This window comes from Rhinoderma darwinii, chromosome 1, assembly GCF_050947455.1.
Source record: "Rhinoderma darwinii isolate aRhiDar2 chromosome 1, aRhiDar2.hap1, whole genome shotgun sequence".
In the NCBI taxonomy this organism is placed as follows: Eukaryota; Metazoa; Chordata; class Amphibia; order Anura; family Rhinodermatidae; genus Rhinoderma; species Rhinoderma darwinii.
This window is the reverse complement of record NC_134687.1, coordinates 365970281-365998182: the sequence shown is the minus strand read 5'-3', so window position 1 is coordinate 365998182 and position 27902 is coordinate 365970281. Positions and strand designations below refer to the sequence as shown.

General features: G+C 41.3%; 1 protein-coding gene across 1 annotated transcript in view; it reads right to left on the bottom strand.

The window, feature by feature from the left end:
• LOC142753962 (uncharacterized) overlaps positions 1–27902 on the bottom strand; it is a 72071-nt gene that overhangs the window by 29029 nt on the left and 15140 nt on the right. Inside the window, exon 3 of the mRNA XM_075860338.1 lies at positions 6487–6628. Coding sequence (XP_075716453.1) covers positions 6487–6628 — 142 coding nt within the window. The remainder of the gene's footprint in view (positions 1–6486; positions 6629–27902) is intronic.

The window sequence follows — 27902 nt, the reverse complement described above, 5'->3', positions numbered from 1 at the left end:
GAGCCCATCTTCAACTGACCCTGCCTCTCCTAGAAGAGCCAACGAGAGCCAAAATGCCCTGAAGGCCCGCTGTGCTTGGCTGAGCTTTTCTGCCCCTTAGTTTTAGCAGTCAATGGGGTCTCAGCACCCAGACACCCACCGATAAAAATGTCTGACATTATGGCATGTCAAAAGTCTTAAAAAATGAGTTACTGTTCATCATAAAAACTTGATTCAAACAATAGGTCATTTACATGAAAAACTTTACATTTCACAGTTAAAATTTCTCTTATTCTTAATGAAACACATTAAAAATTGCCCAAATAAACCCTTTAAGGACTTGATCATACTCATCATGAACTAGCTACAATTTGTATATGGTAAAGTAAATGATGTATATTTTTTTTTGTGATGGAACACCTCTAATATACACATCATTAGAAGTGCATCAATTAAGATAATGCAGGTGCTTTCATACAGTCCTATGTAAACCCCCAGATAACACATTCTGATTATCATAATGAGCTGTGCAGGGGCGTAACTAGGAAAGACTGGGACCCATAGCAAACTTTTGACTGGGGCCCCCCTCCCCTGGGTATCACACAACCCCCCCTTGTAGATAGTGCCTCCCTATAGATTCCGGCACACAGCGCCCCCTATAGATAGCACCATACAGCCCTCCCCCTCCCCCTGTAGATAACGTCATACAGTCCTCCCCCTGTAGATCACGCCATTCAGCCCCCCTGTAGATAACGCCATACAGCCCTCCCCTGTAGATAACGCCATATTGCCCCCCTGTAGATAACATCATACAGCCCTCCCCCTGTGGATAACATCATACAGTCCTCCCTGTAGATAACGCCATAGAGCCCTCCCTGTAGATAACGCCATACAGCCCCCCCTGTAGATAACGTCATACAGCCCTCCCTGTAGATAACGCCATACAGCCCCCCCTGTAGATAACGCCATACAGCCCTCCCTGTATATAATGCCAAACAGCCCTCTCCATGTGGATAACATCATACAGTCCTCTCTGTAGATAACGCCATACAGACCCCCTGTAGATAACGCCATACAGCCCTCCCTGTAGATAACGAAATACAGCCCCCTGTAGATAACGCCATACAGCCCTACCTGTAGATAACGCCATACAGCCCCCTGTAGATAATGCCATACAGCCCCCCTGTAGATAACGCCATACAACCCCCCTGTAGATAACATCATACAGCCCCACCTGTAGATAATGCCATACAGCCCACCTGTAGATAACGCCATACAGCCCCCCTGTAGATAACATCATACAGACCCACTGTAGATAAAGCCATACAACCCCCTGTAGATAACATCATACAACCCCCCTGTAGATAATGCCAGACAGCCCCCCTGTAGATAACGCAAAACAGCCCTCCCTGTAGATAACGCCATACAACCCCCCCTGTAGATAACGCCATACAGCCCTCCCCCGTAGATAACGCCAGACAGCCCTCCCCCTGTGGATAACATCATACAGCCCTCCCTGTAGATAACGCCATACAGCCCTCCCTGTAGATAACGCCATACAGCCCTCCCTGTAGATAACGCCAGACAACCCTCTCCCTGTGGATAACATCATACAGTCCTCCCTGTAGATAACGCCATACAGCCCCCTGTAGATAACGCCATACAGCCCTCCCCCGTAGATAACACCAGACAGCACTCCCCCTGAGGATAACATCATACAGCCCTCCCTGTAGATAACGCCATACAGCTCCCCCTGTAGATAACGCCATACAGCCCTCCCTGTAGATAACATCATACAGCCCCACCTGTAGATAACGCCATACAGCCCACCTGTAGATAACGCCATACAGCCCCCCTGTAGATAACATCATACAGCCCCCTGTAGATAACGCCATACAGCCCTCCCCCGTAGATAACGCCAGACAGCCCTCCTCCTGTAGATAACATCATACAGCCCCCCTGTAGATAACGCCAGACAGCCCCCCCTGTAGAAAACGCAAGACAGCCCTCCCTGTAGATAACGCCAGACAGCCCCCCTGTAGATAACGCAATACTGCCCCCCCTGTAGATAACGCCATACAGCCCCCCTGTAGATAACGCCATACAGCCCCCAACAAAAAATGGCCTATAGTTTGTCCTACAAAAGACCTGCATCCCCTATCGACGGGATAGGGGATACATGTGTGATCGCTGGCGGCGATAAGGAGAACGGGGAAACGAAAGTCCCCCGAAGTTCTCATGACAAACCTCGGACTTCCGGCGTCTGCGCAGTTCAATAAAAATGAAAGGAGCGCTGGTCACGCAAGCGCACAACTAGGACCGGTGCGCAATTCATTTCTATGGAACTGCAGACAGACCCCGGAAGTCCGAGGTTTGTCATGGAGAACTTCGAGGGACTTTCGGTCCCCCGTTCTCCTCAACACTGGGCGTCCCAGCGATCCCACATGTATCCCCTCTCCTGTGGAGAGGGGATGCATGTCTTTTGTAGGAACAACCCCTTAAGTGGCATTGCGCTGTAGCAGCCATAGCGGCTGCTAGCGGAGCCTCTGGCCATGGAAGGGGGGCCCGTGCTGGCGGCCCTGTAGCAGTCGCTACGGCTGCTACTGCGGTAGTTACGCCACTGGAGCTGTGCAAAAAGGACCATCTAACAAACCTGACTCTGCTCCATCTTCAGTTGCATCATTACATGATGTATTTTGTGAATAATTTCCTTACCATAAAAAAACTCTGCTGTTATTTCAAACTGATAAACTATCATATCAAACAAATAACACCCATCTAGCACAACTGAATTTGACCTGACAGTGTCTACCGTACCAATTGCAAATTATTTTTCTAACAAGTTCTTTGTTCAAACAATTTCTTTGTTCAAAACACAAATGGAACGGCTGTCACCTTGCCAACACAAACTCCTAATTCAGCTGTTATTTTCACAAAGTTTTAAGCATTTTCTGTTACTTTCTTACTTTTTTTTATTTACTTGTTGCTAAGAAAATGTGAAGACTACTAATCTCTCAGTAAAGGATCTTGTATGTCACTATAAAACAGCTCACAGCAAGAGAATGTAAAAGGTTTTGCATCTCTACTGGTTAAGTCAGTTCATTTCTTCATATTTCAGTTTGAAATGACTTGAATGTTTTGTTCATATAACCTTTGGAAAATAAGATCACATAAATTATGATATTCCTATGTTGTAATAACTGTAAAATGTATATCCCTCCCATTTGATGCCTAATTGATGAAAAGCTTTAACCACTCGTAAACTGTTATTACCAACTTGTTCATAGCTAACTTGCTCCATTTCTCGCTTTTATGACTTTTAATGCATGTATGAATTCCAGATCACTCACAAGCACAGATTTTCTTCTGTTGCGTGATTTATAGTTTTCCTGAAGGGCAACATTTCTTAATAAATGAAACCTTTGTCCAGGTTTGTGTCTCTGATTACAAAACAAATACGCAGCACATGGCCCCTGCTGAATGTAAACTGTCCGCATAAAATGGCGAACTGAGTGCCTGCCCAGAAGCTGCACAGGAGACTTCTGCTTTACTGGATTAAATGCGGGCCCCATCTTCACCCTTCATCCACTTCCACTACAATGTGCATGATTCCAATTTTTAAACACATGGTTACAATTGGTAAAACCTGTTCTGTTGGAACAAAGGCTGCTGTCGTACCTTGTTTTCCCAGCATAAAACTAAAGATTGGCATTTTGCTTTGAACAGATAACATTCTTATCAACCAATGTAAATAACATAAATATTAAGCATGCTTGACTACTGTATTCATAATGTAGATTGAAGAAACAATTTTGGACTCCTGCTTCATAGATCAATCAAAATAGCTTCTAATGGCTGTGTTCATGAAGAAATGTTTTCATTTTAAACTCACATTGGTTTATTTGAATTATATGCTTACTGTATGTGCCAGTACTGTTATTATCAGTTCTTTACAATTTTTGTAAACCCCAGTTAATCAAAAATTATTTTGAAAAATATCTTGAAGAATGAAAGAAAAGCCTTTATTAAACTTTTTTTTTAACATTTTACTGCGGTACAGTCTGTTTAGCTTGTGTACATAGCTAGTTGTCCAGGAAACAGAACACTGCTTCTGGTTGTGCCATCACTCTTTGCTCCCTTCTCTCAATGCGTAAGGCTGTGTTCACATCACCGTTCCTTTCCGTCAGGTTAACCTCTCAATGAAAAGGCAAACGGAAACCTTAGTTTCCGTTTTCCTCCCCATTGAACTTATTTATCCTTGATAAATAAGGGTGCCTATGACATTGCTCCATGGGTGAGCAATGAGGTTGTTTGTCTAGCTTGTTGTTTCTGCTACCCTGAAAATACTATTGGATTTACTGTTAGGCTGGGTTCACACAACCTATTTTCAGACGTAAACGAGGCGTATTATGCCTCATTTTACGTCTGAAAATACGGCTCCAATACGTCGGCAAACATCTGCCCATTCATTTGAATGGGTTTGCCGACGTACTGTGCAGACGACCTGTAATTTACGCGTCGTCGTTTGACAGCTGTCAAATGACGACTCGTAAAATGACTGCCTCGTCAAAGAAGTGCAGGACACTTCTTTGGACATTTTTGGAGCCGTTTTCTCATAGACTCCAATGAAAACAGCTCCAAAAACGGACGTAAAAAACGCAGCGAAAAACGTCTGAAAATCAGGGGCTGTTTTCCCTTGAAAACAGCTCCGTATTTTCAGAAGTTTTTGGTCACTACGTGTGCACATACCCTAACTGATCCTGATTGAACTTTACCATCCCTGTCTGCTGATTGTCTTGACCTTTTGCCTGTTTACTTCGACGATCGAGAGTTTTTAACTCCTCACATGTATAAAAAATAATTTTGTCTATGTCTAAGGTGTTCATAGGCTAGAGTTGTCCATTTTGGACAATGCCTTTCTGGTAGAAGGTCATCCTGATGATAAAATAATCACAGGGTGTCTTACTGCTGAGATCCCCAGCAATCAGCTGTAATCTATGGAGGAACCTGGCAGCAAATGTTTAATTCCCCGGCAGTTCCGCCAGAAGAAATGACATATAACACAGTTCTCATTGAAATTAGTGTGCTGTATCTGTAATGCATAGACATGCCGGGACCTCCATAGGTAGAAACATTGTTTGTAAGTGCTCTCTGCTCTGATTAAGAGATGAGGCTCCTGAATGGAGAACTCCTCAGTATTAATTCAGAATTCCTTAGTAGGGTATTTCAAAATGGGTTTTCTAATCTAAATAACCCCTTTAAGAGAGTTTTATTTTTAATTATATGAGAATAGTTTATTACAGCAGTTGTGCCCAGCCTGATAGACAGTTGTGGTTAACCCAATAGTCTATGATAGATTATCTGGCTTTGTTGCCTATAGCAACCAATCAAAGATCAGCTTTAATTTCTTAAATTGCTGTGGAAAAATGAAAGCTACACTGTAGTAGTAACAAAGGCTAAAGAAAATCTCTGAATGTATCGCACAGGTCTTTACAGCTTCTGCATTACAGTGATCTGCTTAGAGAGAATCTCCACCCGAAACCTAAAATTGCCCATATACTAGTAAATTAAAAGTTAAAAGCAGCAGCCAATGTGTCTTTCATTTGCAGAGATATTGACATTTAATTGTTGTAGTGGCCATTTTTTGCAAAAGTGATAGAGAGATTTAAAAATTCTGCCCAATACATATTTATTTTTTTATGTCGGCATGTTCTACAAAAGTGACAAAGGAAAGTGTGGCCATATTAATTGTCATCATTGAATTAATTTTGTCAGCATGACATATCAATAACTAAGTGTCCATCTAATGCTGAGAAGCTTATTCAAAAGTGACAACCAATATGGCCGCATTTCCTGTTCTTCCAGAAATAGACACCGCAACAAACACATTTATATATTTGGGTGAAATTTGGAAATCCTCTTTAATTTTTTGCTTCCGACCGTTTCATACAGTGTGACTGTAAATGTTCATTAGAAGTTTTGCTAGTTATAATTTAATAGAAAATTTTTCAGCTGACCCATGCTGGCCTAAGTATATACCTTGTTTGTTTTAGTCCTTTCTCAGAAAAACTGTAAGCCTAAAATCCTATGCCAAGTGGATGTTGTCACGTACAACTGTAATTCTTCTTAACATCAATAATGAGCACAAAATGACAGAATATTTGTATACAGCAGTACAGTGATTTACAGGGATTTGTTTTACTTGTAGAACTGGTACTACAAGAATGATGAAAGAGAAATTCGAACAAGTAGCTATGTAGTTTAGGAAACAACAGGTCTCACTTATAGTAAGGGATAATTCTAAATCACTAAGCCCTGACAGAAAGATTTTCTAATGTGATTATAATAATATAATATAGGATTTTTGCATTTTTATAATAGGATTTTTGGCAGTATGTACAGGAAGTACTGAGTGATGACATCAGAACCTACACAATACAAGCAATGATGTCAGAGCTCAATCTCCACATATCAATTAAATATATTAACACCGATTTTATATGGTACCTGGAAATACATCATGCACAGGACCAGGAGACCGTCCTAATGTATTTTCTGTGGGATCCTGTGGCGATGTTGCCGGCTGAAGAGGCTGAATTGTAAGGCAATCACTGAGGATTTCTTGGTCGAGTTCCGTCCTTGGTCGCAACTACAGGAGAACGAAAGAATAGATATCACCTGCTAGTTTGGCTACAACAGCACATCACCAATACTTTGGGCAATACAATAGAGTGACATAAGTTTATTAATATTGGGGACCTGACTGTCAGTAACAGCTAGTATGAGTCTTGGTAATTAGCAATAATTTATTTTCCATGGTAAAGATGTTTCTAAGTAGTTCTATGAAATCCATATGTGTTCCCTTTACACAGCTAAAGACGTCTGCTTCCGATTACCTACTAAGCCTTACGTTTTACTGCTATCAGCTGTAATGGGTATTCATCATGAAATCAGTTGCACGTGTACTCCAGGAACCAAACATGTTGTGAAAGATTTGCAAACTTTATAAAGTAGTCCTGTAGCTCAAGCATTGCCAGACTCATCATATTTGGCTTCAGTTCAAAATAGAGATGGCCTTGTGTTATCGATCAGTGACTACATGGTGAACTGTATGTAAACATACACATACCTAAGAAAGGCATTTAAATATTATGAAAGTAGCAACAGCATACCAGAAGGACTGATGCAATATTATTTAGCTCTGTACTTATGTGCTACAGAGCATTAAGAATAAGACGCAATGTACATGTGGCAGAGCTGAATTTGTCATTGATTTATTTTTAGTGCACCATTATAACTCACTAAGGAATATCTCAAGCATCTAATTTCAGTTTCATTCATTTGTTCATTCATTAGATTTAAAAAAAGCACTCCACTTTTTTCTTTTATTGCCCACTCCATTTGCACATTGGTGTTTCAGTGGGGGGTGCTGTGTGCAGAAATACTTACCGATCCGTGCATCGAGTCATTTTCGGGTCCAGCGCCGCCCACGTGATTTTCACTCTGACCTGTCTGGAATCACTGTGCTTTTCAGAAAACGGGAAGTCAGGCTCTCAATGCATTCCTATGGGAGCCAGAAAGAGGCCAGAACGAGGCTCCCAAAGGAATGCATTGAGAGCCGGTATTTATTTTTAAAAAACTTGCCAGGAGGTTATCATTTTGGAGACACACACTTCCTTGCTGTATTGTCTGTATTAACTGTGGGAGTTAATTGACAGAAAAGTGGCCATGGGCTAATACAGTCACCAGGGAAAAATGAAACACTCCCTCTCCCATCTACAGTAATTTCTATCAGTAAAGTAGACCTGTCATACTGAAAGGCTGTTAAGGCACAGACAGCAGTTTGCACAGTGTTTAAGTGGGTTGTCTCATCACAAACATTTCCTTTCCTATGGGAGCAGGAGCGGCTATCCACAGTCTTCACAGCAAAGTTGAAAAGTGAGCTGCAGAAAACGTAATGTAAGCCCATTGTGTATGCTCCAGAGACTAGTGTGAAAACTAGAATATTTCAGAACTTTTTTCTATATATCACTTAATAATAATAAAAAAAAAACACTAGCAAACATTTTTTTTAAATTCCACTAAGTTACAGTCAGCTCCAACCTGTCTGATCCCTGTTTCCCCGAATGGCAGACATACTGGCATCGCAAAACCAAAGCAAATCACGGTAAAATGCGTTTTTTACAGCAATTAAGAAGCACATGAATATTGCAACAAAACTGCAATAAAAACATAATAAAAAAATTTAATTAAAATGCCCTTGGAGTCCCAGCCTAATGCTTGATTCACACGGGCGTTGCGCATCTCGGTTGTTTTCCACGTCTGAGGTGCATCCGTGCCCTGCGCTGCGGGATGTAATATCACGCATCCCCCATAGACTAGAATCTATGGAGGGATGCATGAAAAAATAGGACATGATCTATTTTCTCATGGACCCTTCACACGGTCCATTGAAACAACGGCAGTGTGAACGGCCACATTGAATTATTTAGGTCCGTGTGGCGGCCGTTGTTTCAACAGCCGTCACACGGACGTTTAACACATTCGTGTCAATAAGGCCTTAAACACAGTCTGAAAACAGGTGAGTAAAATGGGCGTGGTAAAGCTGTAAATGTATTAAGACAGATTTATCAAAGGCAGAGGTTAAAAAGGTGCAAATTAGTAATGCAAATGTACGGCTGCTCATAGCAGGAATAAAAAAAAAATTCAAAACAGTCAGACTGTAATGTCGGGGTAAGGAGACAGACAGGTGAGCCCTAATCTACCCGCCACTCAGTCCCTGCCTACTTGCACGGCCCGTCCTAGGCGACGGCGTACAACTGGGCGACGGTCCCTAAGCTCAATAAGTGCACGACAGACAAACAGACAAAGGTACACAGAAGCTAAGGGAAATGGGGCAGTAGCCCACGGCAACACCGTGAGCAAAAAGAGTAGTGAAAGAACCGAGTCAAACCAGGAGTGTACGAGGTACCAAACGTAGAGCAGGAGCGTAGTCAGTAAAGCCAGGGTCAATTTGAAGCAGAGGTCAATAGTACTAGCAGGAACAGCAGAGCCAGGAAACAAGACAGAATCACAGGCAAAGGAAGAGCAGGAAATGAAGGTATAAATAGACCGAAGGCGGGAGCTAGCTCCGTCTGGCCAGGCTGTGATAGGTTCTCCCACTCCTCAGCCTACCAGCCTGAGTGGTAGCAGATCGAGTCACTCTATCAGACCTAGGAGCAGATGCAGACTAATTAACCACGGGCGTCGACACAGAAGCTGTGTCTGGCAGATCCTTTACACAGACAATTCCAAATGCCCCTGGTTTATTGAGAGGCGAGTTCCTTTTTATTAAATTAGGTGTAATTCTCATCAACTACCCTCTCGCATTTTATTGGTGCAAAATACGCCACTATTAATAACTGTGGGACAGTATATGTAGTCAGAGCCGTAATTGTGAATGCACATACCGGTAATTGTAATTTTTCTCTTGGTGTTAGAGTTTCAACAAGAAGTGACAGCCCTAAAAGTATGACAATTGACAACAATGCCGAAAAAGTAACTTATTAAATTTTGTTGCTGCTTTTGTTCTTTCGAAAAGATTAAATTTATTGAATGAAGCCTATTTCAGCCATAAATCCAATTAAACAGATTAAATTGATATGATTTTAACTCAAGAATAGTAAAACTGCTTCAGACAAAGGATTTAAATAATTTCCTGTTGCACTTACAGGATATTTATACACTGCCAGCATATTTTTCAATAAATATATAAAACAGGAAAGAAAATCACATATTTACAATTCAAATTAAAAGGCCCCTCTGCCACATAAGAAAACACACCAGTATTATAAATGCCACATGGTAGGTGGGAGCCCTGTTACAAATTCTGCATTGGGGCCCATAAGCTTCAAGTTATGCCTCTCAGCTAGATGAACTATATTATATTTGATGTATTATACCATGTAATCTTGTACTTGAAACCTGTACAGCTGCAAACAAAGTGCATATAACTCTGTACTATAGAGCTGTAGCCTCCAGTTCTGTTGATTAGAGATGAGAGAAATGATTCTACACAAATCAAATTTGTTACGAATTTCCCAAAATGTCGGTTTTTCGCAAATCCTAAACTTTTGGCATTCGTCCCGCACAGATTACTCAAAATGGCGGCCATTTTACAGATCAGGAGAAGACAAGAAGAATCAAATGACCTCAGACGGTGGCCCAGCGGCCCCTCCCCATAATGCCTTGCAGGCAGCCATCCCTCTAGCATAGCCAATCATGAGTGGTATAGATATGAGTCACTGATAGGTGTGACAGTCATATGAGTCATAGCCACTATAAACAGCCCAACCAGGAAATGCTGCTGCTTAGTGGGGATACAGATAGGAGAGAGAGGACATCAGACAGAGAGTGAGAGGTAGTTAAATGCAAAATACATATAAATAGTGGATTAGTGTCAGTGAGTGTCTTTCATAGGGAGGAGAAGAGAATAGATAGACTTAGAATCATTTGATAGAGAGATGGATTTTAGAGACCGTTAGGAGTCAGTCAGTGTCAGCGTGTTAGTTAGGCAGGCACAGGTAGCCATTACTGTGAGTAAGTGCTGCTGCAGCTATACAATTCTTACATTAATTTGTGAATCACCAATCTTTATCACATTATTCTCAAATCTTCTTTAACCCCTTAACACCGAAGGTATTTAAAACCCTAATGACCAAGCAATTTTTACGTTTTCCCATCTGCGCATTCAAAGAGCTATAACTTTTTTATTTTTACGTCTATATAGCTGTATAAGGACTTGCTTTTTGCGGGACAAGTTGTATTTTTAATAGCACCATTTTAGGGCACATATATTTTATTGATTACATTTTCTTAACTTTTTTTGGTGGAGTAATGGGAAAAAACCCTGAAATTTCACCATTCTATTTTGCGTCTTAAATTTGCACCGTTTACCGTGTGGCATAAATAACATAATAACTTTATTCAGCTGGTTGTTACGATTGTGGCGATACCAAACTTATATGGTTTTGTTATGTTTTGCTACTTTTACAGAGTAAAAACACTTTTTTTTCAAAATCGTTGGTTTTTGTGTTGCCATACTTTAACCCCTTAAAGGGAACCTGTCATCTGCATTTCACCTATTGAACTTTACTTGTCCCTCACTGGCCACTGCTATAAAAAGTTCATTGGCGTTATCCCCTCTCTTAAACTCCTCCTCCGACTGTAAATAACGGTCTGCAAACATTTTGCGCCTTTTATCGCAATAATCCGGTGTGCCTTTGTGCGCACACACCTGAATAGGACATCAATTCAGTATTTATATGTGAAAAACACCATAATTTAGAGAAAATTTGTGAAAATTAGCATTTTTCTAAATTTAAATGTATCTGCTTGTAAGACAGATAGTAATACCACACAAAATAGTTACTAGTTAACATCCCCCATATGTCTGCTTTATGTTTGCATCGTTTTTTGAACGTCCTTTTAGAACTTTAGCAGCAATTTCTCACATTTTCAAGAAAATTTCAAAAGGCTATTTTTACAGGGACCAGTTCAGTTCTGAAGTGGCTTTGAAGGCCTTACAATTTAGAAACCCCCCATAAATCACTCCATTTTAAAAAATGCACCCTTCAAAGTATTCAAAACAGCATTCAAAAAGTTTCTTAACCCTTTAGGCGTTTCACAGGAATTAAAGCAAAATAGATGTGAAATTTACCAATTTCATTTTTATTTTGCCAAAATTCATTTGTAATAAAAAAAAATTGTACCACAGAAGGTTTTAGCCAAGAATTGCAACTCAATATTTATTACCCTGATTCTACAGTTTTTAGAAATATCTAACATGTGGGCCTAGTATCCTCTTGGACTGAAACACGGACCTCAGAAGCAAAAGAGCACCTAGAGGATTTTGGGGCCTCCTTTTTTAGAATATATTTTAGGCACCATGTCAGGTTTGAAGAGGTCTTGTGGTGCCAAAACAGTGGAGAGCCCCCAAAAGTGACCCCATTTTGGAAACTACACCCCTCAGGGAATTTATCGAGCATTTTAACCCCACAGGTTTTTTGCTAAATTTATTGGAAAAAGTCTGTAAAATTGAAAATCCACCTTTTTTAAAAAAAAACATAGAATTTTTTAATTTTTCCAAGGAATAAAGGAGAAAAAGAACACCAGCGTTTATAAAGCACTTTCTCCCGATTACGGCAATACTCCATATGTGGTAATAAACTGCTGTTTGGACCCACGGCGGGGCTCAGAAGGGAAACAGCAGCATTTGGATTTTGGAGCACAAATTTAGATGGAATGATTTTTGGTGCCATGTCATGTTTGCAACGTCCTGGAGGGACCAAAACAGTGGAAACCCCCCAAAAGTGCCCCCATTTTGGAAACTACACCCCTCAAGGAATTTTCCTAAGGGTATAGTTAGCATTTTGGCCCCACAGGTTTTTCGCAGAATTTAGTGGAATTCGGCCGTGAATATGAAATTAAACTTTTTTTCTGAGAAAACGTAGAAATGTTTAATTTTTACTAGGAATAAAGGAGAAAAAGAACCCCAAAATTTGTAAAGCAACTTCTCCCGATTACGGGAATACCTCATATGTGGTAATAAACTGCTGTTTGGACCCACGTCAGGGCTCAGAAGAGAAACAGCGCCATTTTTATTTTGGAGACCAGATTTTGCTGGATTGGTTTTCGGTGACATGTCGCGTTTGCAACGTCCTGAAGGGACCAAAACAGAGGAAACACCCCAAAAGTTACCCCATTTTGGAAACTACACCCCTCAAGGAATTTTCCTAAGGGTATAGTTAGCATTTTGGCCCCACAGGTTTTTCGCAGAATTTAGTGGAATTCGGCCGTGAATATGAAATTCAACTTTTTTTCTGAGAAAACGTAGAAATGTTTAATTTTTACTAGTAATAAAAGGAGAAAAAGAACCCCAAAATTTGTAAAGCAATTTCTCCCGATTACGGCAATACCCCATGTGTGGTATTAAATTGCTGTTTGTACCCACGACAGGGTTCAGAAGAGAAGTAGCGCTATTTGGAGCTCAGATTTGTCTGGAATGGTTTTCTGGTGCCATGTCGCGTTTGCAGAGCTACTGAGGTACAAGTACAGAGAAACCCCCAAGAAGTGACCCCATTTTGTAAACTACACTCCTTAAGGAATTTATTTAGGGGTGTAGTGAGCATTTTTACTCGAAAGGTGCTTCTTAGAAGTTATACACACTGGGCCGTGAAAATGCAGAATTTAATTTTCTCCAATAAAGCGTTGCTTTATCCTCAAATTTTTATTTTATACAATGGTAATCTGCCTTTAAAATGGACTAGGGATTCGTCCACTGCTAGGCATTTTTGGGGCGTATAGACCTGACTGAATTTTAAGTTGTAGTGGTCAACTACTGGCCTAACTCTATAGCGTCTATCATAATTGGGGTCGTTTGGCGGTGGGCACTCATCGTTATTGTTGTAGTGAATGAATTTTAATCAAATTTCAAAACGGGTCCTGGGCATGGCAAGAAAATAAAGAGGGGAATGATAAAGGACGTCTCTGTTCCAATAGGAACGTATCGTGGTTTTTTTGGTAATGCCCAAACTCAATAGAAGTCCCCAGAACTTGTGGATTTCAGTGGGGTTTGTGGGGGTCCATTTTTGGGGCCTGGCATAAAAACTATTTGGATTGCGGGAAATAAATTGCTCCGGATATATGTTCGTTTGTGCCATAATCAAATTTACAAGGTCATCAGTGAAGAACAGTTGGAAATAGTTAATTTCACTGAAACCTGCGGTATCTACATTGATGCCTGGAGTCGCAGTGAATTCAGGCACCTGGGGCACAAAATTATCTGCGGGGATCCATGTGGAGTCAGCTGTACTGGGCTGCGATTGTGCACTACTGACCGCCTACCCTTGGACGCCTACATGGCGGTTCATCAGTAGATGAGTCACTAGACGAAGAGGAGACAAAAAATGTCACCTCATCCCCACTACCAGAATTAGAGTCCTCAAAGAGCATGGCACGCAGGTGTTAGGCTGGGTTCACACGAGCACATTAACGTCCGTAAAGGACGGACGTATTTCGGCCGGAAGTCCCGGACCGAACTCAGTGCAGGGAGCCGGGCTCCTAGCATCATAGTTATGTACGATGCTAGGAGTCCCAGCCTCTCCGTGGAACTACTGTCCCGTACTGAAAACATGATTACAGTACGGGACAGTTGTCCTGCAGAGAGGCAGGGACTCTTAGCATCGTACATAACTATGATGCTAGGAGCCCGGCTCCCTGCACTGAGTTCGGTCCGGGACTTCCGGCCGAAATACGTCCGTCCATTACGGACGTTAATGTGCTCGTGTGAACCCAGCCTTAAACACAGGTGGATGGAGTTTGGTATGTCCCAATTAGGCGCAGAATACAGGACGGTAGCGATGAGACAATGAAGGGGTGAATTTATTTTACACCTCACTTTTCACACACTTCACTGGGCAGTGATTTGCAGGTATCACAGGTTAATTACAGGTGGGCAGTGATTTGCAGGAATCACAGGTGATACTGGTGGCAAAGTGCTGATGAGGCTGATTGGTGCCAATCAGGCACAGGAGGGTGGCGAGTCAATGATGGGATTAATTTTTTTATTTTAAACGCTGGGCAGTAACAGACGTCTTGGCGCACAGGAGCCTGAATGTGGCACAGGGGGGCTGGATGCGGCACAGGGGGGCTGGATGTGGCGCACGAGGCTGGATGCGGCGCACAAGGCTACCAGTCTTATTATAGGGCACCAAGGGTACTGTGGTACAGATGGCTGGTGATGGACACCTATATAGGGCACAGGACACCTATATAAGTCACAGGACAGCTGTATAGGGCAAGGACACCTGTATAGAGCACAGGACACCTGTATAGAGCACAGGACAGGTATAGGGCACAGTAGATTGGCTGCTGGGTGATCCAGGGGTTAATTTATATGGTTAATTATTAATTTATACTCCAACTAGCAATAGCTCCTTCTCTGATCGCTTCCCTGACAGAAGTGAAGTGGTCAGAGACGGAGACTACACTAAACTCCCCTCTCCAACTGTCATTATAAACTGTGATTGGTCCATTAGCACTGATGGACCAGTCTCAGCGATCGCCGGCCGAGGACAGCTGTGGTTGGTCCTCGGCCGGCATCCTCTGTTACTAGGCTGTCTTGGACAGCTGTATTTCCAGAAATGAAATGCTGTCAAAGTCAAACTGAGCTGTGATTGGTCCATCTGCACTGATGGACCAATCACAGCGATCGCGGCCGAGGATGTTGGCATCCAGAGTTGCTAGTCTGTCTCTGACAGCCGTCTTTTTTAAGCTTTCGCCGCACCAGGATGTGCGGCGGAAGTTTAAATCGTTCGAAGCGTCACACTAAGCTGTGATTGGTCCATCTGCACTGATGGACCAATCACAGCCATCGCCGGTCAAGGACAGCTGTGATTGGTCCTCAGCCGGGATCCTCAGCTGCTAGGTTGTCTCGGACAGCCGTCTGTTTTAAACTGCCACCGCACATCCCGGTGAGGCGACAGTTTAAAGCGTTCACGTAACTGTACGTGGAAATGCGGGAACAGACCGCATCCCATTACGTACCGTTACGTGAAATTGCAGGAAGGGGTAAAGAGCCACATAGCTGTATAAGGGCTTTTTTTTGCGAAAAAACTTGTAGTTTTAATTGGTACCATTTTGGTGTACATGCAACTTTTTGATCACTTTTTATCAAATTTTTTGGAAGGCAGGATGAACAGATAACAGCAATTTTGGCATTGTTTTTTTATTTTATTTTTAACGGCGTGCAGGTTAAATAATAAATGGACAGAGTCGTCAGGGGCTTCTCCTGGAGTGGAACTCTAGTCACAGTGTCGGCAACGCTGTGGACGGGATTCCACTTAAGGAGTTGCCCCTGATGTCACTGTCCATATAAGGACAAAGACATCAAGCGCTCCGTCCAGGAGGAGAATCCCCGGCCACAGGGGGATTCCACTCCTTTAGGGAGCTACAGTGGCGCTATCTACAGGAAGGAGGGGTTCTATCTACAAGGGGGCTGTGTGGCACTACCTACAAGGGGGTGTCTGGCACTACCTACAAGGAGGCTGTGTGGCACTACCTACACGGGTGCTGTGTGGCAATACCTACAAGGGTGTTTTGTGGCACTACCTACAAGGGGGCTGTGTGGCACTACCTCCAAGGGGCTCTGTGGCAATATCTACAGGGGGCTGTGTGGCACTACCTCCAAGGGGCTCTGTGGCAATATCTACAGGGGGCTGTGTGGCACTATCTACAGGGAGCTGTGTGGCACTATCTACAGGAGGAATCTGTGAGTAGCGGGCTGATGGTCATTTTAGTGTGAGTGGGGGGCTGATGGTCATTTTAATGTGAGCGTGGGGCTGATGGTCATTTTACTGTGAGTGGCGGGCTGATGGTCATTTTACTGTAAGTGGGGGGAAGACGGTCTTCAAGTGGTTTCCACCTCAGACCTGAAGGAATTTTGAGGCAGATTTTTTCTGCCATGCAAAAAAACACTGTGTGAACATACCATAATAATACTGTGTGGGCACAATTAGAGGGCAAAATACTGTGTCCTTGAAGGGTTTATAATATATCATATTATTTAATATTATTATTATACTGTATGGGGGCACTAAGGGGCATTATACTATGTTGGGGCACTATATAGGGAAATATACTGTGGGGGGTATTATACTTTTTTATGGGGCATTTTTTTTATGATGGGGTGGGGTACCGAAAGATAATTTTGCATGGGGCACCAATCTAACCTAAGGCCGGCCCTGCTCCTGTGTTGTCTTGGCTGTGTGCTTAGGGTCATTGTCTTGTTGGAAAGTGAACCTTCGTCCCAGTCTAAGGTCCAGAGCACTTTGGATCAGGTTTTTATTAAGAATATCTCTGTACTTTTTTCCATTGCTCTTTCCCTTAACCCTGACCAGTCTCCCTGTCCCAGCTGCTGAAAAACACCCCCACAGTATGATGCTGCCACCACCGTGCTTCACTCTAGGGATGGTATTGGACAGGTGATGAGCAGTGCCTTGTTTCCTCCAGACATGACGCTTAGAATTGAGGCCAAAAAGTTCAATCTTGGTTTTATCAGACCACAGAATCTTGTTTCTCACAGTATGAGAGTTCTTTAGGTGCTTTTTTGCAAACTTCAGACAGGCTTTCATGTGTCTTTTACTGAGGAGAGTCTTCTTTCTGGCCACTCTGCCATAAAGTCCAGATTGGTGGAGTGCTGCAGCGATGGTTGACACTCTGGATGTTTCTCCCATCTGCACACAGAATCTTTGGAGTTCAGCCAGAGTGACAACTGATTACTTAGTTTAGTGGGGCGGCCAGCTCTGGGAAGAGTCCTGGTTGTTCCAAACTTCTTCCATTCAAGAATCATGAAGGCCACTGTGCTCTGGTGAACTTTCAATGCAGCAAAAAAAATAAAAATTTGTACCCTTCTCCAAATCTGTGCTTCCACACAATACTGTCTCTGAGCTCTACAGGCAGTTCTTTCCTCCTCATGGCTTGGTTTTTGCTCTGATATGCATAGTCAGCTGTGAGACCTTATATAGACAGGGATGTGATTTTCCAAATCATGTCCAATCAAATGAATTTACCACAGGTGCACTTCAATCAAGGTGTATAAACATTTCAAAGATGATCTAGAGAAATGGGAGGCCCCCAGAGATAAATTTCAAGTGCTATAGCAAAGGATCTGAATACTTATGTCCACGTGAAATTTGAGTTTAAATTTTTGCTAAATTTGCAAAAATTTCTAAAATTCAGTTTTTATTTTGTTATCATGGGGTATTGAGTGCAGAATGATGGGGGAAACTTTTTAATTTTAGCACAAGGCCTCAACATAACATAATGTGAGAAAAATGAAAGGGTTTGAAGACTTTCCGAATGCACTGTATGTTCATGTCACTTTGACATTACTAATGCTGCCTTGGCATTAAAGAGCTTGAAAGGAGTAGGATACAGTTCTAGAAGACCTCAGTGTCATACATGACTTTTCAGGACAAATCGGGGCATTTTCGATTTGCGACAAATTTATTCGGACCGAATTGAATCTAACGACCAGTTCGAACGAATCGGACCCGAAACAAATTTTTGGAAAATTCGCTCATCTCCACTGTTGATCCAGTCTGAATATTATATAGAGTAGGGTTAGATTTTTTTATTATTCAAATCAACCTTAGGTCTCATTCACACGGGCATATTTTGGTTAGTATTTTGCATCGGTATTTGTAAGCCAAAACCAGGACTGGAAACTACACAGAGAATAAGTATAAGGGAAAGATTTGCACCTCTTTTGGTTTACAAATAGTGATTCAAAATACTGACCAAAATACTGCTATGTGAAAGAGACCTTTTAAGGATAAACTAAGATTTTTCCCATCCCACCTTCTCCAACTTAAAGAGGCTCTGTCACCAGATTTTGCAACCCCTATCTGCTATTGCAGCAGATAGGCGCTGCAATGTAGATTACAGTAACGTTTTTATTTTTAAAAAACGAGCATTTTTGGCCAAGTTATGACCATTTTTGTAGTTATGCAAATGAGGCTTGCAAAAGTCCAAGTGGGTGTGTTTAAAAGTAAAAGTCTAAGTGGGCGTGTATTATGTGCGTACATCGGGGCGTTTTTAATACTTTTACTAGCTGGGCGCTCTGATGAGAAGTATCATCCACTTCTCTTCAGAACGCCCAGCTTCTGGCAGTGCAGATCTGTGACGTCACTCACAGGTCCTGCATCGTGTCGGACACATCGGCACCAGAGGCTTCAGTTGATTCTGCAGCAGCCTCGGCGTTAGCAGGTAAGTCAATGTAGCTACTTACCTGCAAACGCTGATGCTGCTGCAGAATCAACTGTAGCCTCAGGTGCCGATGTGTCCTCGCTCGTCTGACACGATGCAGGACCTGTGAGTGACGTCACAGCAGTGATCAGGCAGAAGCTGGGCGTTCTGAAGAGAAGTGGATGATACTTCTCATCAGAGCGCCCAGCTAGTTAATTTGCATAACTACAAAAATGGTCATAACTTGGCCAAAAATGCTCGTTTTTTAAAAATAAAAACGTTACTGTAATCTACATTGCAGCGCCGATCTGCTGCAATAGCAGATAGGGGCTGCAAAATCTGGTGACAGAGCCTCTTTAATTTAATGAATGTATGTAGTTTTTCAACACTTAAGTCTCAATAAAATATGTTTAATTTGTTAAATGATTGTTTCATATTTGGACTCATCCTGTTCTCTGTCTTGCAGAGTTGTCAGTGACCAGTGCAGCTGCAAAATACTAGAGACATCGCTCAACATAGTATTAGGGTATGTGCACACGATGAGAGGCTTTTATATCTGAAAAGACAGACTGTTTTCAGGAGAAAACAGCTGCCTCGTTTCAGACGTAAAAGCTCCTCCTCGCATAATGCGAGGCGTCTTTGACGCCTGTAATCTTGAGCTTCTATTCATTGACTTCAATGAAGAACGGCTCAAATTACGTTGCAAAGAAGTGTCCTGCACTTCTTTGCCGAGGCAGTCATTTTACGCGTCGTCGTTTGACAGCTGTCAAACGACGACGCGTAAATGACAGGTCGTCTGCACAGTACGTCGGCAAACCCATTCAAATGAATGGGCAGATGTTTGCCGACGTATTGGAGCCCTATTTTCATACGTAAAACGAGGCATAATACGCCTCGTTTACGTCTGAAAATAGGTCGTATGAACCCAGCCTCATTCATGTAAGGAATCTTTCACTGTCTTCATCTCTGAAACTACATTTATGTTGCTTTATATAACAGATATAATGCCCAAATTCACACAAAATAAGCAAATAAGGGAGAGTATGTCAGTACCCTCACGTCAAGTCTCTGTTGCAACCATGACGCTGTGTCCAGAATGCAAACATAAGTAAATAATGTCTCACTACAAATTTGTCTGCTAGGGCTTAGATGAATCCAAAGTATTATGTTTAACCCGTTAGTGACCACCAATACGCCTTTTCACGACGGCCACTAACGGGCTTTATTCTGATGCATACGCCTTTTCACAGCGTTGCATCAGAATAAAGAAGCGCCCGCCAGGAGCAGTAAAAGCTCCCTGCTCTCAGCTACCTCCAATAGCTGAGGGCTTGGAGTAGCGCTGCTCAAGCGCGTGGATCGAAATCTGCCCTTTTAACACCTTAGGTGCGGCGCTCAATAACGAACGTCACATCTGAGTGGTTTTGGAGGGAGGGAGCTCCACCGGCCCCCTGCGATGTGCTGTGATGACTTCTATGGCAGCCTGGGGCCTAACAAAGGACCCCAAGTCTGCCTCTAGTTAATGCCTCTTAAGCGATGCCAGAGGCATGGCCTAACAGATGCCTGTCCGTACTGACAGGCAGTACTACACTGCCATACAGAAGTATTGCAGTGTATTATAAAAGCGATCAAACGATCGCATAGTGAAGTCCCCTAGTGAGACTAATAAAAAAAAGTTTCAAAAAAGTTTAATAAAGTTAATAATAAATAAATAATAATAACCCCAAGGGTTTCTGGTGCTGTATTGATCTTGATTCTGGGGCTGTATTTATGTACTGAGCTTGGTTCTGGTGTTGTATTTATGTACTGAGCTTTGTTCTGGTGCTGTATTTATGTACTGAGCTTAATTCTGGTGCTGTATTTATGTACTGAGCTTGATTCTGAATTCTGAATTTAATTTAACAACTGACAGTAGGTATGTACTGTTTGCTTATGTAATGCATAGTGTGGCAATCCAGTTAAATATTGTGGACAGGGAGCCACGCAAGTTTGGAAAGTTTCAAGGATATTACTGATACATACAAAAATATTTATTTAGAGTCCACATAAATATACAGTGTATTTGAAATATTGTAATTTCTTTATTTGATTATTAGTCGTAATAATTGTTTGTGGCGTGACACACCGCAACACCCTCCCCTTTCCCCCAGGCACCTATATCTTGGTCGGCAAATTAGAGAACCTGTTGTGAAGAAATTATAATCCCGACACTGCCTTTGTCGCTTCTTTTGCAAGGTCATATAAAGCTTTACTCACTAGCAGACAAAATGAGCACAAGAGAAAGCACTGTACAAGTATAAAAGAACCTGCAATCTATGGTCTACCCTGAGGCATAATGGGAATAAAATATATATATATATATTTTTTTTTTATTTCTTGACAATGTTATTTAGGAATGTTTTCTGTACTGCTGGTAGTAAATTGACTCGTATCAGGCATTGACCAGTTTTGCTCTTTAATCCAGATAAGCAGCATTTTTTTCACTGTATCAATCACAATGAATTAAACAGACATTCAGGGCTATTGATATAATTGAATGCCCTGCAATGCTATGCTTTCACTGAGGGGAAAACAAGTGCTGACAAAGCCGTTTTCCTTGTGATTTCCTATGACAATCCAGTAGTGAAAGCCACACAATTAGCTTTACTCAGGGACCTGCAAACAGACGTGGGACTGTCAAAAGCAGACAACCCCTTTAACAAGTAGAATTCAATTAACATACTAAGCATCATAGCAGGAACCGTCATTTTGTTTATGACATATTGTGCTTGTGTAAATGCAAAATATATAATCCTGTAAACCCACCAGCTCTATTTGTTATTATTAGAATGCTTGTGCGGCTTAATGGCAGCAATACCAATAATATTATATAATGGAATTGCTACTTTAACACTTAGGCCCAATGCACACGACCGTGCCTGCAATCATGGCCCGCGATTGCGGGCACGGCCGGCCGCCGACTGCGACCCGCATTTTCAGGCCGTGCTCCCATACAACGTATGGCAGCACGGCCCGCAAAATGCAAAAGAACGGACATGTTCCATAATTTTCGGAACATTTCTACGGCACGGACACCCGTCCGTAGCACTACGGAAAGGTGTCCGCGTTCAATGAAAGTGAATGGGTCCATTTTTGCGGACCGCGTTTGCGGTCCGCAAAAACTGAGGTTTTTTACGGTCGTGTGCATGGGGCCTTATATTGTATTCAAAACCAGAGGAAGCATTCTAGAAACAATGGTGTCCATTTAAACCACGTGGTCAGTGAGTGTCAGTAAAGCATACAGTAGCTGTAACTAGGCTTTTCCTCACCTAGGCAATAGATTTAGTGTTGTGCCAAGCACTCCCCCCTACACCACCGTACACAGATACCCCTAGAGCCAATATTAATTTGCCTCCCCCTGCCATAAAATGTAACGGGATATACAGTGTGCATATAGATAAATATACAGTGATACTTGAAAACAAACGAGTCAAAAATATTAGACTTGGTCATTTACTTATTGAGGAAAATGATCCAATATCACATATCTGTGAGTGGCAAAAGTATGTGAACCTTTGCTTTCAGTATCTGCTGTGATCCTCTTGTGCACTGTCATCCAATTGATTGAAAACTCCTGACTGTAATTTCACCTTCAAATTATTTGCTCATCCATGAATTTTCCACTCAGGGTGTGTTCACACACACTAATTACGGACGTAATTCGGGCGTTTTTGCCCCGAATTACATCCGAAAATAGCGCCTCAATAGCGCTGAGAAACATCTGCCCATTGAAAGCAATGGGCAGACGTTTGTCTGTTCACACGAGGTGTATATTTACGCGCCGCTGTCAAATGACGGCGCGTAAATAGACGCCCGCGTCAAAGAAGTGACCTGTCACTTTTTTGGCCGTAATTGGAGCCGTTATTCATTGACTCCAATGAAAAGCAGCGCCAATTACGTCCGTAATGGACGTGGCGTTCAAGCGCCTGCACATGCCGTTACGGCTGAAATTACGGGGATGTTTTCAGGCAGAAACATCCCCGTAATTTCAGCCGTTACGGACGCTGTCGTGTGAACATACCCTCACAGATATGTGATATTGTATAAAACAGCCAGGGAATTGAGCTAGAAGGAAAATGTGTTTTCCTTGCTCAAGGGTTTTCTGGAAAACCTGTGTAAAAGGGCCTGGTTGTTGGAATAGGGAGAGTTGGGAGGGTTCCTATTCCACTAGCCACTTCAGGTATTGCATTGTGGCTAATTACCTGCACAGCTGAGATGTGCTTTAAACAGAGGCAGAGTTCACAGTCTCTCTGCTCCTGGGAAAGCTGGATGTGAGTAAAGCAACTGTGGTGTTGTGTTTGGGAGTTGGAGCTCTAGGCTCAGCTCTTTGTAGTTAGGTACTGCATGTTTAGTTAGTGACCAGACGGCCTAGGATTTACTTTATGTATTCATTTGTTTTCTGCTATGGCTTTTCTACCTAATAAAACTGGCTGAGGCCAGTAGTACCACACTGTGACTGGACTGTAGCCTGTTCTTACTGTGCCAAAAGTGCCTGTCTACCCCAGGAGACCGCGATCCAGTGGGCTGCCCCCTTACAGTATATACACATATATCCTTTAAACGTGGTAATGGAAAGTTGCAATAAAAATATGTACAATTTTGTATTGATAGTGGCACATCATAGTAACAATATACTGCACACACACACATATATACAGTAAATAAACACATTACGCACACATACAGTATATACCCAAATATTCACATAATACACATATAAACATTACACACAAATTAAACACACATATATAGTTACACGCATATTTATCTCTCCTTTAGCTACAGTAGCTGTCAGATCCCAGCAGTGGACAGGGAGCTGTGGTGCGCAGAGGACAGACAGAGCCTGCTTCCTATCTGAACTGCTCTCTGCACTACCTCCCCCTCCCTCTCCTGTCCATCCTGAAAGACCTGCTGCTTGTATAGAGTTAAAACAGCCGGCAAGAATCTTTGGCTTTGTAACTTACAGCAGCACAGGTAGGAGAGGGGGGAGGAATTCAGGATCACCAGAGACCCATTTCTTGTGCCCCTCTCCACATCCCTATCTAAGTGCACCCAGGGCAAGGGCCCGCCTGCCCCAACCCTAGCTACACCCCTGCAGTAAAGTTATATATATATATATATATATATATCTTAACAGATCATGGAAGGAGGGGAAATTAATGTACCTCAGAGCATAAGGCAAGCTACACTATCATGATAATTTTATTTCAACATCATTTTACTCTAAACTTGCACCATCTTCTAAATGCAGTGTAAATAGCATTTAACGTATTCTTTACAAATCTTTATATTAAAGAGGATTTCCACAGAGGATTGCAGCAGTGGCCATTTTTTGGGGGGCAAAATAGAAGTGCAACAGGAAGTGCAGCCATGTTGGTTTTCTCTTCTAAATTAGTTTGTCAGAAGACATATTATAAATGTGTTGTTGATAGAACATGCTGACAAAATTACAGCAAAATGGAAAAAAAAGAAGAGTTGAACGTCCGCATACCATCACTACATTTTATTAAGGCAAAGATTACAAAACCAGCGACATTTCGCTGGCAGTATATTCCTTACCTAAATAAAAGTGATGGTATGCTGACCTGCAACTATCTTTTTATTTATTTTTAAATTAAAGCAAATGTGGCATGGCTGCACTTCCTGTTGTTAATTTGGCTAAATAGCCGCTGCAAATGAATAGAAAAACGGCAACTTTTGGTTTACTAAAATATGGCCAGTTTTAAGTGAAAATCCTCTTTAAATTACCTTTAACGCCACTAAATTAAGACTTCGGATGTTGGCAGATATGCACAAAGAGTTAAGAATCATATATATATATATATATATATGTATATATGTATATTAAAAGAAAGTCCCTGTGGCACTGAAGGGATTATGCAGCACATCTGCTACATGGTACTCGGCAAAGGACTAGGAATTTAGGTTTGTAAAATAGATAATTGAGAGCATCCATAACAGTATTTGGCATGCCTGAGGTTATATACAGCCTCTTTTAAATACAATATACAAGCAGAAATACAAACATTATGTTATGTATACATAGATGTTGTCACTACATCTGCCACATCTAATTGTTCTGTAGAACATCACAGTTTAAAGGCTTCATTAATTGGAGCCATACTTGCATTAAGATTGCGTCTGGTCTGTAATAAAAGGTCTTCTAGCCAATGCTCACTGTCAGATCAGATCAGTATTTAACAAAATATTTTCTGTAGAGTCCATATGTCCAACATTCCCTTGGCATCATGCTTAGGTGTTGCGATTAGGTTACCATTTAGTTAGGCAATATTGAATCAGTTCTTTACATACGAATCCAAACCGGGAGGGATTCTTGGCATACAATAAAATATCTCACTAAATAACATTTATAATAATTATTCTGCAATGTTACATTTTTCCTGCTAAGATATTATATCCAGTAATCACAGTGTAATTGTGTAACGTTGGATGTCAACGCATTTTCCCTTTTCCCTGTGTGTAACTGCGGAAACATTTTGTATATATGGCACAGTAACGAAAAGCAGCAGTACATGCCAAGTCTCTCTGGTATGATGGGAGCCAGAATTAGAAGTTACAATGTCTCTGAATCTGTAGAAAAATACCTTGTTTGAAAACATTTTATCAATGGTACCACAACAGGCACAATTGCATTGAAAAAAATATTTTCCATCACTTCTTGTGTTAGGAAAAGGCAGCATGGCTTTCGGGTTAAAGTCTATGCAATGTATTTAAATTCAGGTTGTATCAGGAATTGCTCAGCAGCTAACACTACTATCCTTCATGGTAAGTCAATATTAAGACAATGTGCCCCTGTTTTTCTGATAAAAGAAATGTGACCTTATTGCTAATAGTAACCACAGGCCACATTTTATTTTGCCAGTGATAATAAAAGCTGAAATCTGGTTGCCATAAACAAAATGACACTGATCTAATACAAAAAAGTCCATTGACACTTTTATCAGCAAAATAAATGCTATAATTTCAGATACAGAAGGAAACTGTCATAGACCACCCTCATCCTCATGTACACAGACAAGGCACTAGGAAGACATACCTTAAAGCATTTGCTCATTTGGACTATAATCTGTTATGGTCTCTCTGATTCCCCCAAAAACAAACTTCCCTCACTATGCAATAATAAACCTAACATAGTATTATGCTTAGGGGCAAATAAAGTATCAATTCTATGCTTGTAGTCAGTGAACTTAAACTTTTATTATTTACTTCCAGAGGATGCAAATCTGTCCATGGTCATGTGACGGACACATGGGAGAACGGCCCATTACAAGACAGTACTCTAATACTGTACTGTAACGAGCTGTGCACCTGGGTGTCCATCACATGACCAAGATATATTTAAAGCCACTGTAAGTAAACAATGAAGATTCCTATTAAATGACATCAGAAGAGATCTTAAAAACTGTGAGGCGTTTATATAGAAATTATATGGTAAAATTGCATCGCTTATTAACAAAGACTCACTTTTATTAGTTGAAACAAAAAAACCTCTTAAAGTTTTTCATAACAAACATGGAAACATTACAGTTAGATTTTTATATTGGAGAGCACATTGAGCAACAGTAATAATGCGTATATGATTATCTGATGTGCAAAAGTCTAACTAGAAGTGCTAAGCCCCATAGCAAGCTTTTAGATGGGGTGTCTATCAGTGCTATCTTTGAATGGAACAGAACATACTTTAGAAACTAAATATAAGGCTGGATTTTGCTGCGTTTTTAGTGGCATTTTCATTAATGTTTTTCACAGCGTTTATTTTTTTAGATCAAATACGCTGCATCCAGGTGTTACTTTAAAGGCTATAGTGATGTAAATGTAAAAAACACTTCATATAAAGCATTTTGGTTTGTTATGTTTTGGATTTGTTGTTTGAGGGTACAGCATTTTTTCTGCCATTTTTCCCATATGCTTCTCTATATGACTTCAAAAACGATAGAATAAATGTATGTTTAAAATGTTACAAAATCAAAAATGCCACCAAGAACGCATTTTGAAAAACATAATTATAAAACGTTTGTAATTTATGGCATTTGTTGCAAGCATTAAAAAACAATGAAAAAATAGTGTGTGCCATGGACACAATGCTGAAAGTGACTTGATTTCCCCTAACTTGTAAAATAAAATACCATGTTCTCTAAGCATTCATGAAGGGGTTAATAAACGTCAACACATAGAATAACATTTTAAAAAGGGCATATTATTTTGCAGCTATTTTTAAGACCTACAACTCAGTCTGTTTATTCTCCTAAGATTTCTTTTTATTCTACCTGCTTTCCAAGGAAGCAAAACATTCTAGCTAAGTTTTTCCACAGCAAGCCACTTTACACATAAACTTTTTATTTTTCACTCCGGCAGCTGTCTTGCAATTAATTTGCTTTACCGTTCTCCCAATTTGTAAGTAGCTTACACGGGATGTTTGTGTTTTCCCTACAGCAACCAGACAAAAAGAAAACAGGCCTCTGCAAAGCCGGGCTCAGCCTCCGAGCCATTGAATAGCTGTCTTATGTGGCAGATCATTCTTTCATCTTACTAGCATACCCTCTGAATATGGTAATGGCTGAGTAATGCTGCAGCGATCTGGTAGAGGACCAAGAGTGAGGCAATTATTCCTATGTTAATTAAATATATTCATAGTCAGTGGTTGTTTGGTAACAGGAGGTTTGCTTTCCAAAAACGACATTTACTGCAGGTAAGCTTGAAATGTATGATTGACGTACTTACAGCATACAAATTATCCCAAGGCTTTCATAAATCCTCAGACCACCGAATCATTAATAGGTAAATGACTCATTCATTGACTAATACTGAGATACAAGGCTACATGCGATTAGCTGTATTTTGCCTGATCACATTAGCTACGGTTCACTGCTAAAAAAGCCTTTTTAGGTTTGACCTACAAGCGGCTTATGTTTTATTTTCTGCAGCTCCGCTACTCCCAAGTGAAATGTAAATGTCCTTGATTTTGCAATGAAAAAGGTTTTTTTTTAAGTAAAGAATCCAAAATAGATGACTTAAATACAACATGGGCATTAGGGATTCTTTATATAAGGGGACTACCATCAACACAGCTATCTTATGTC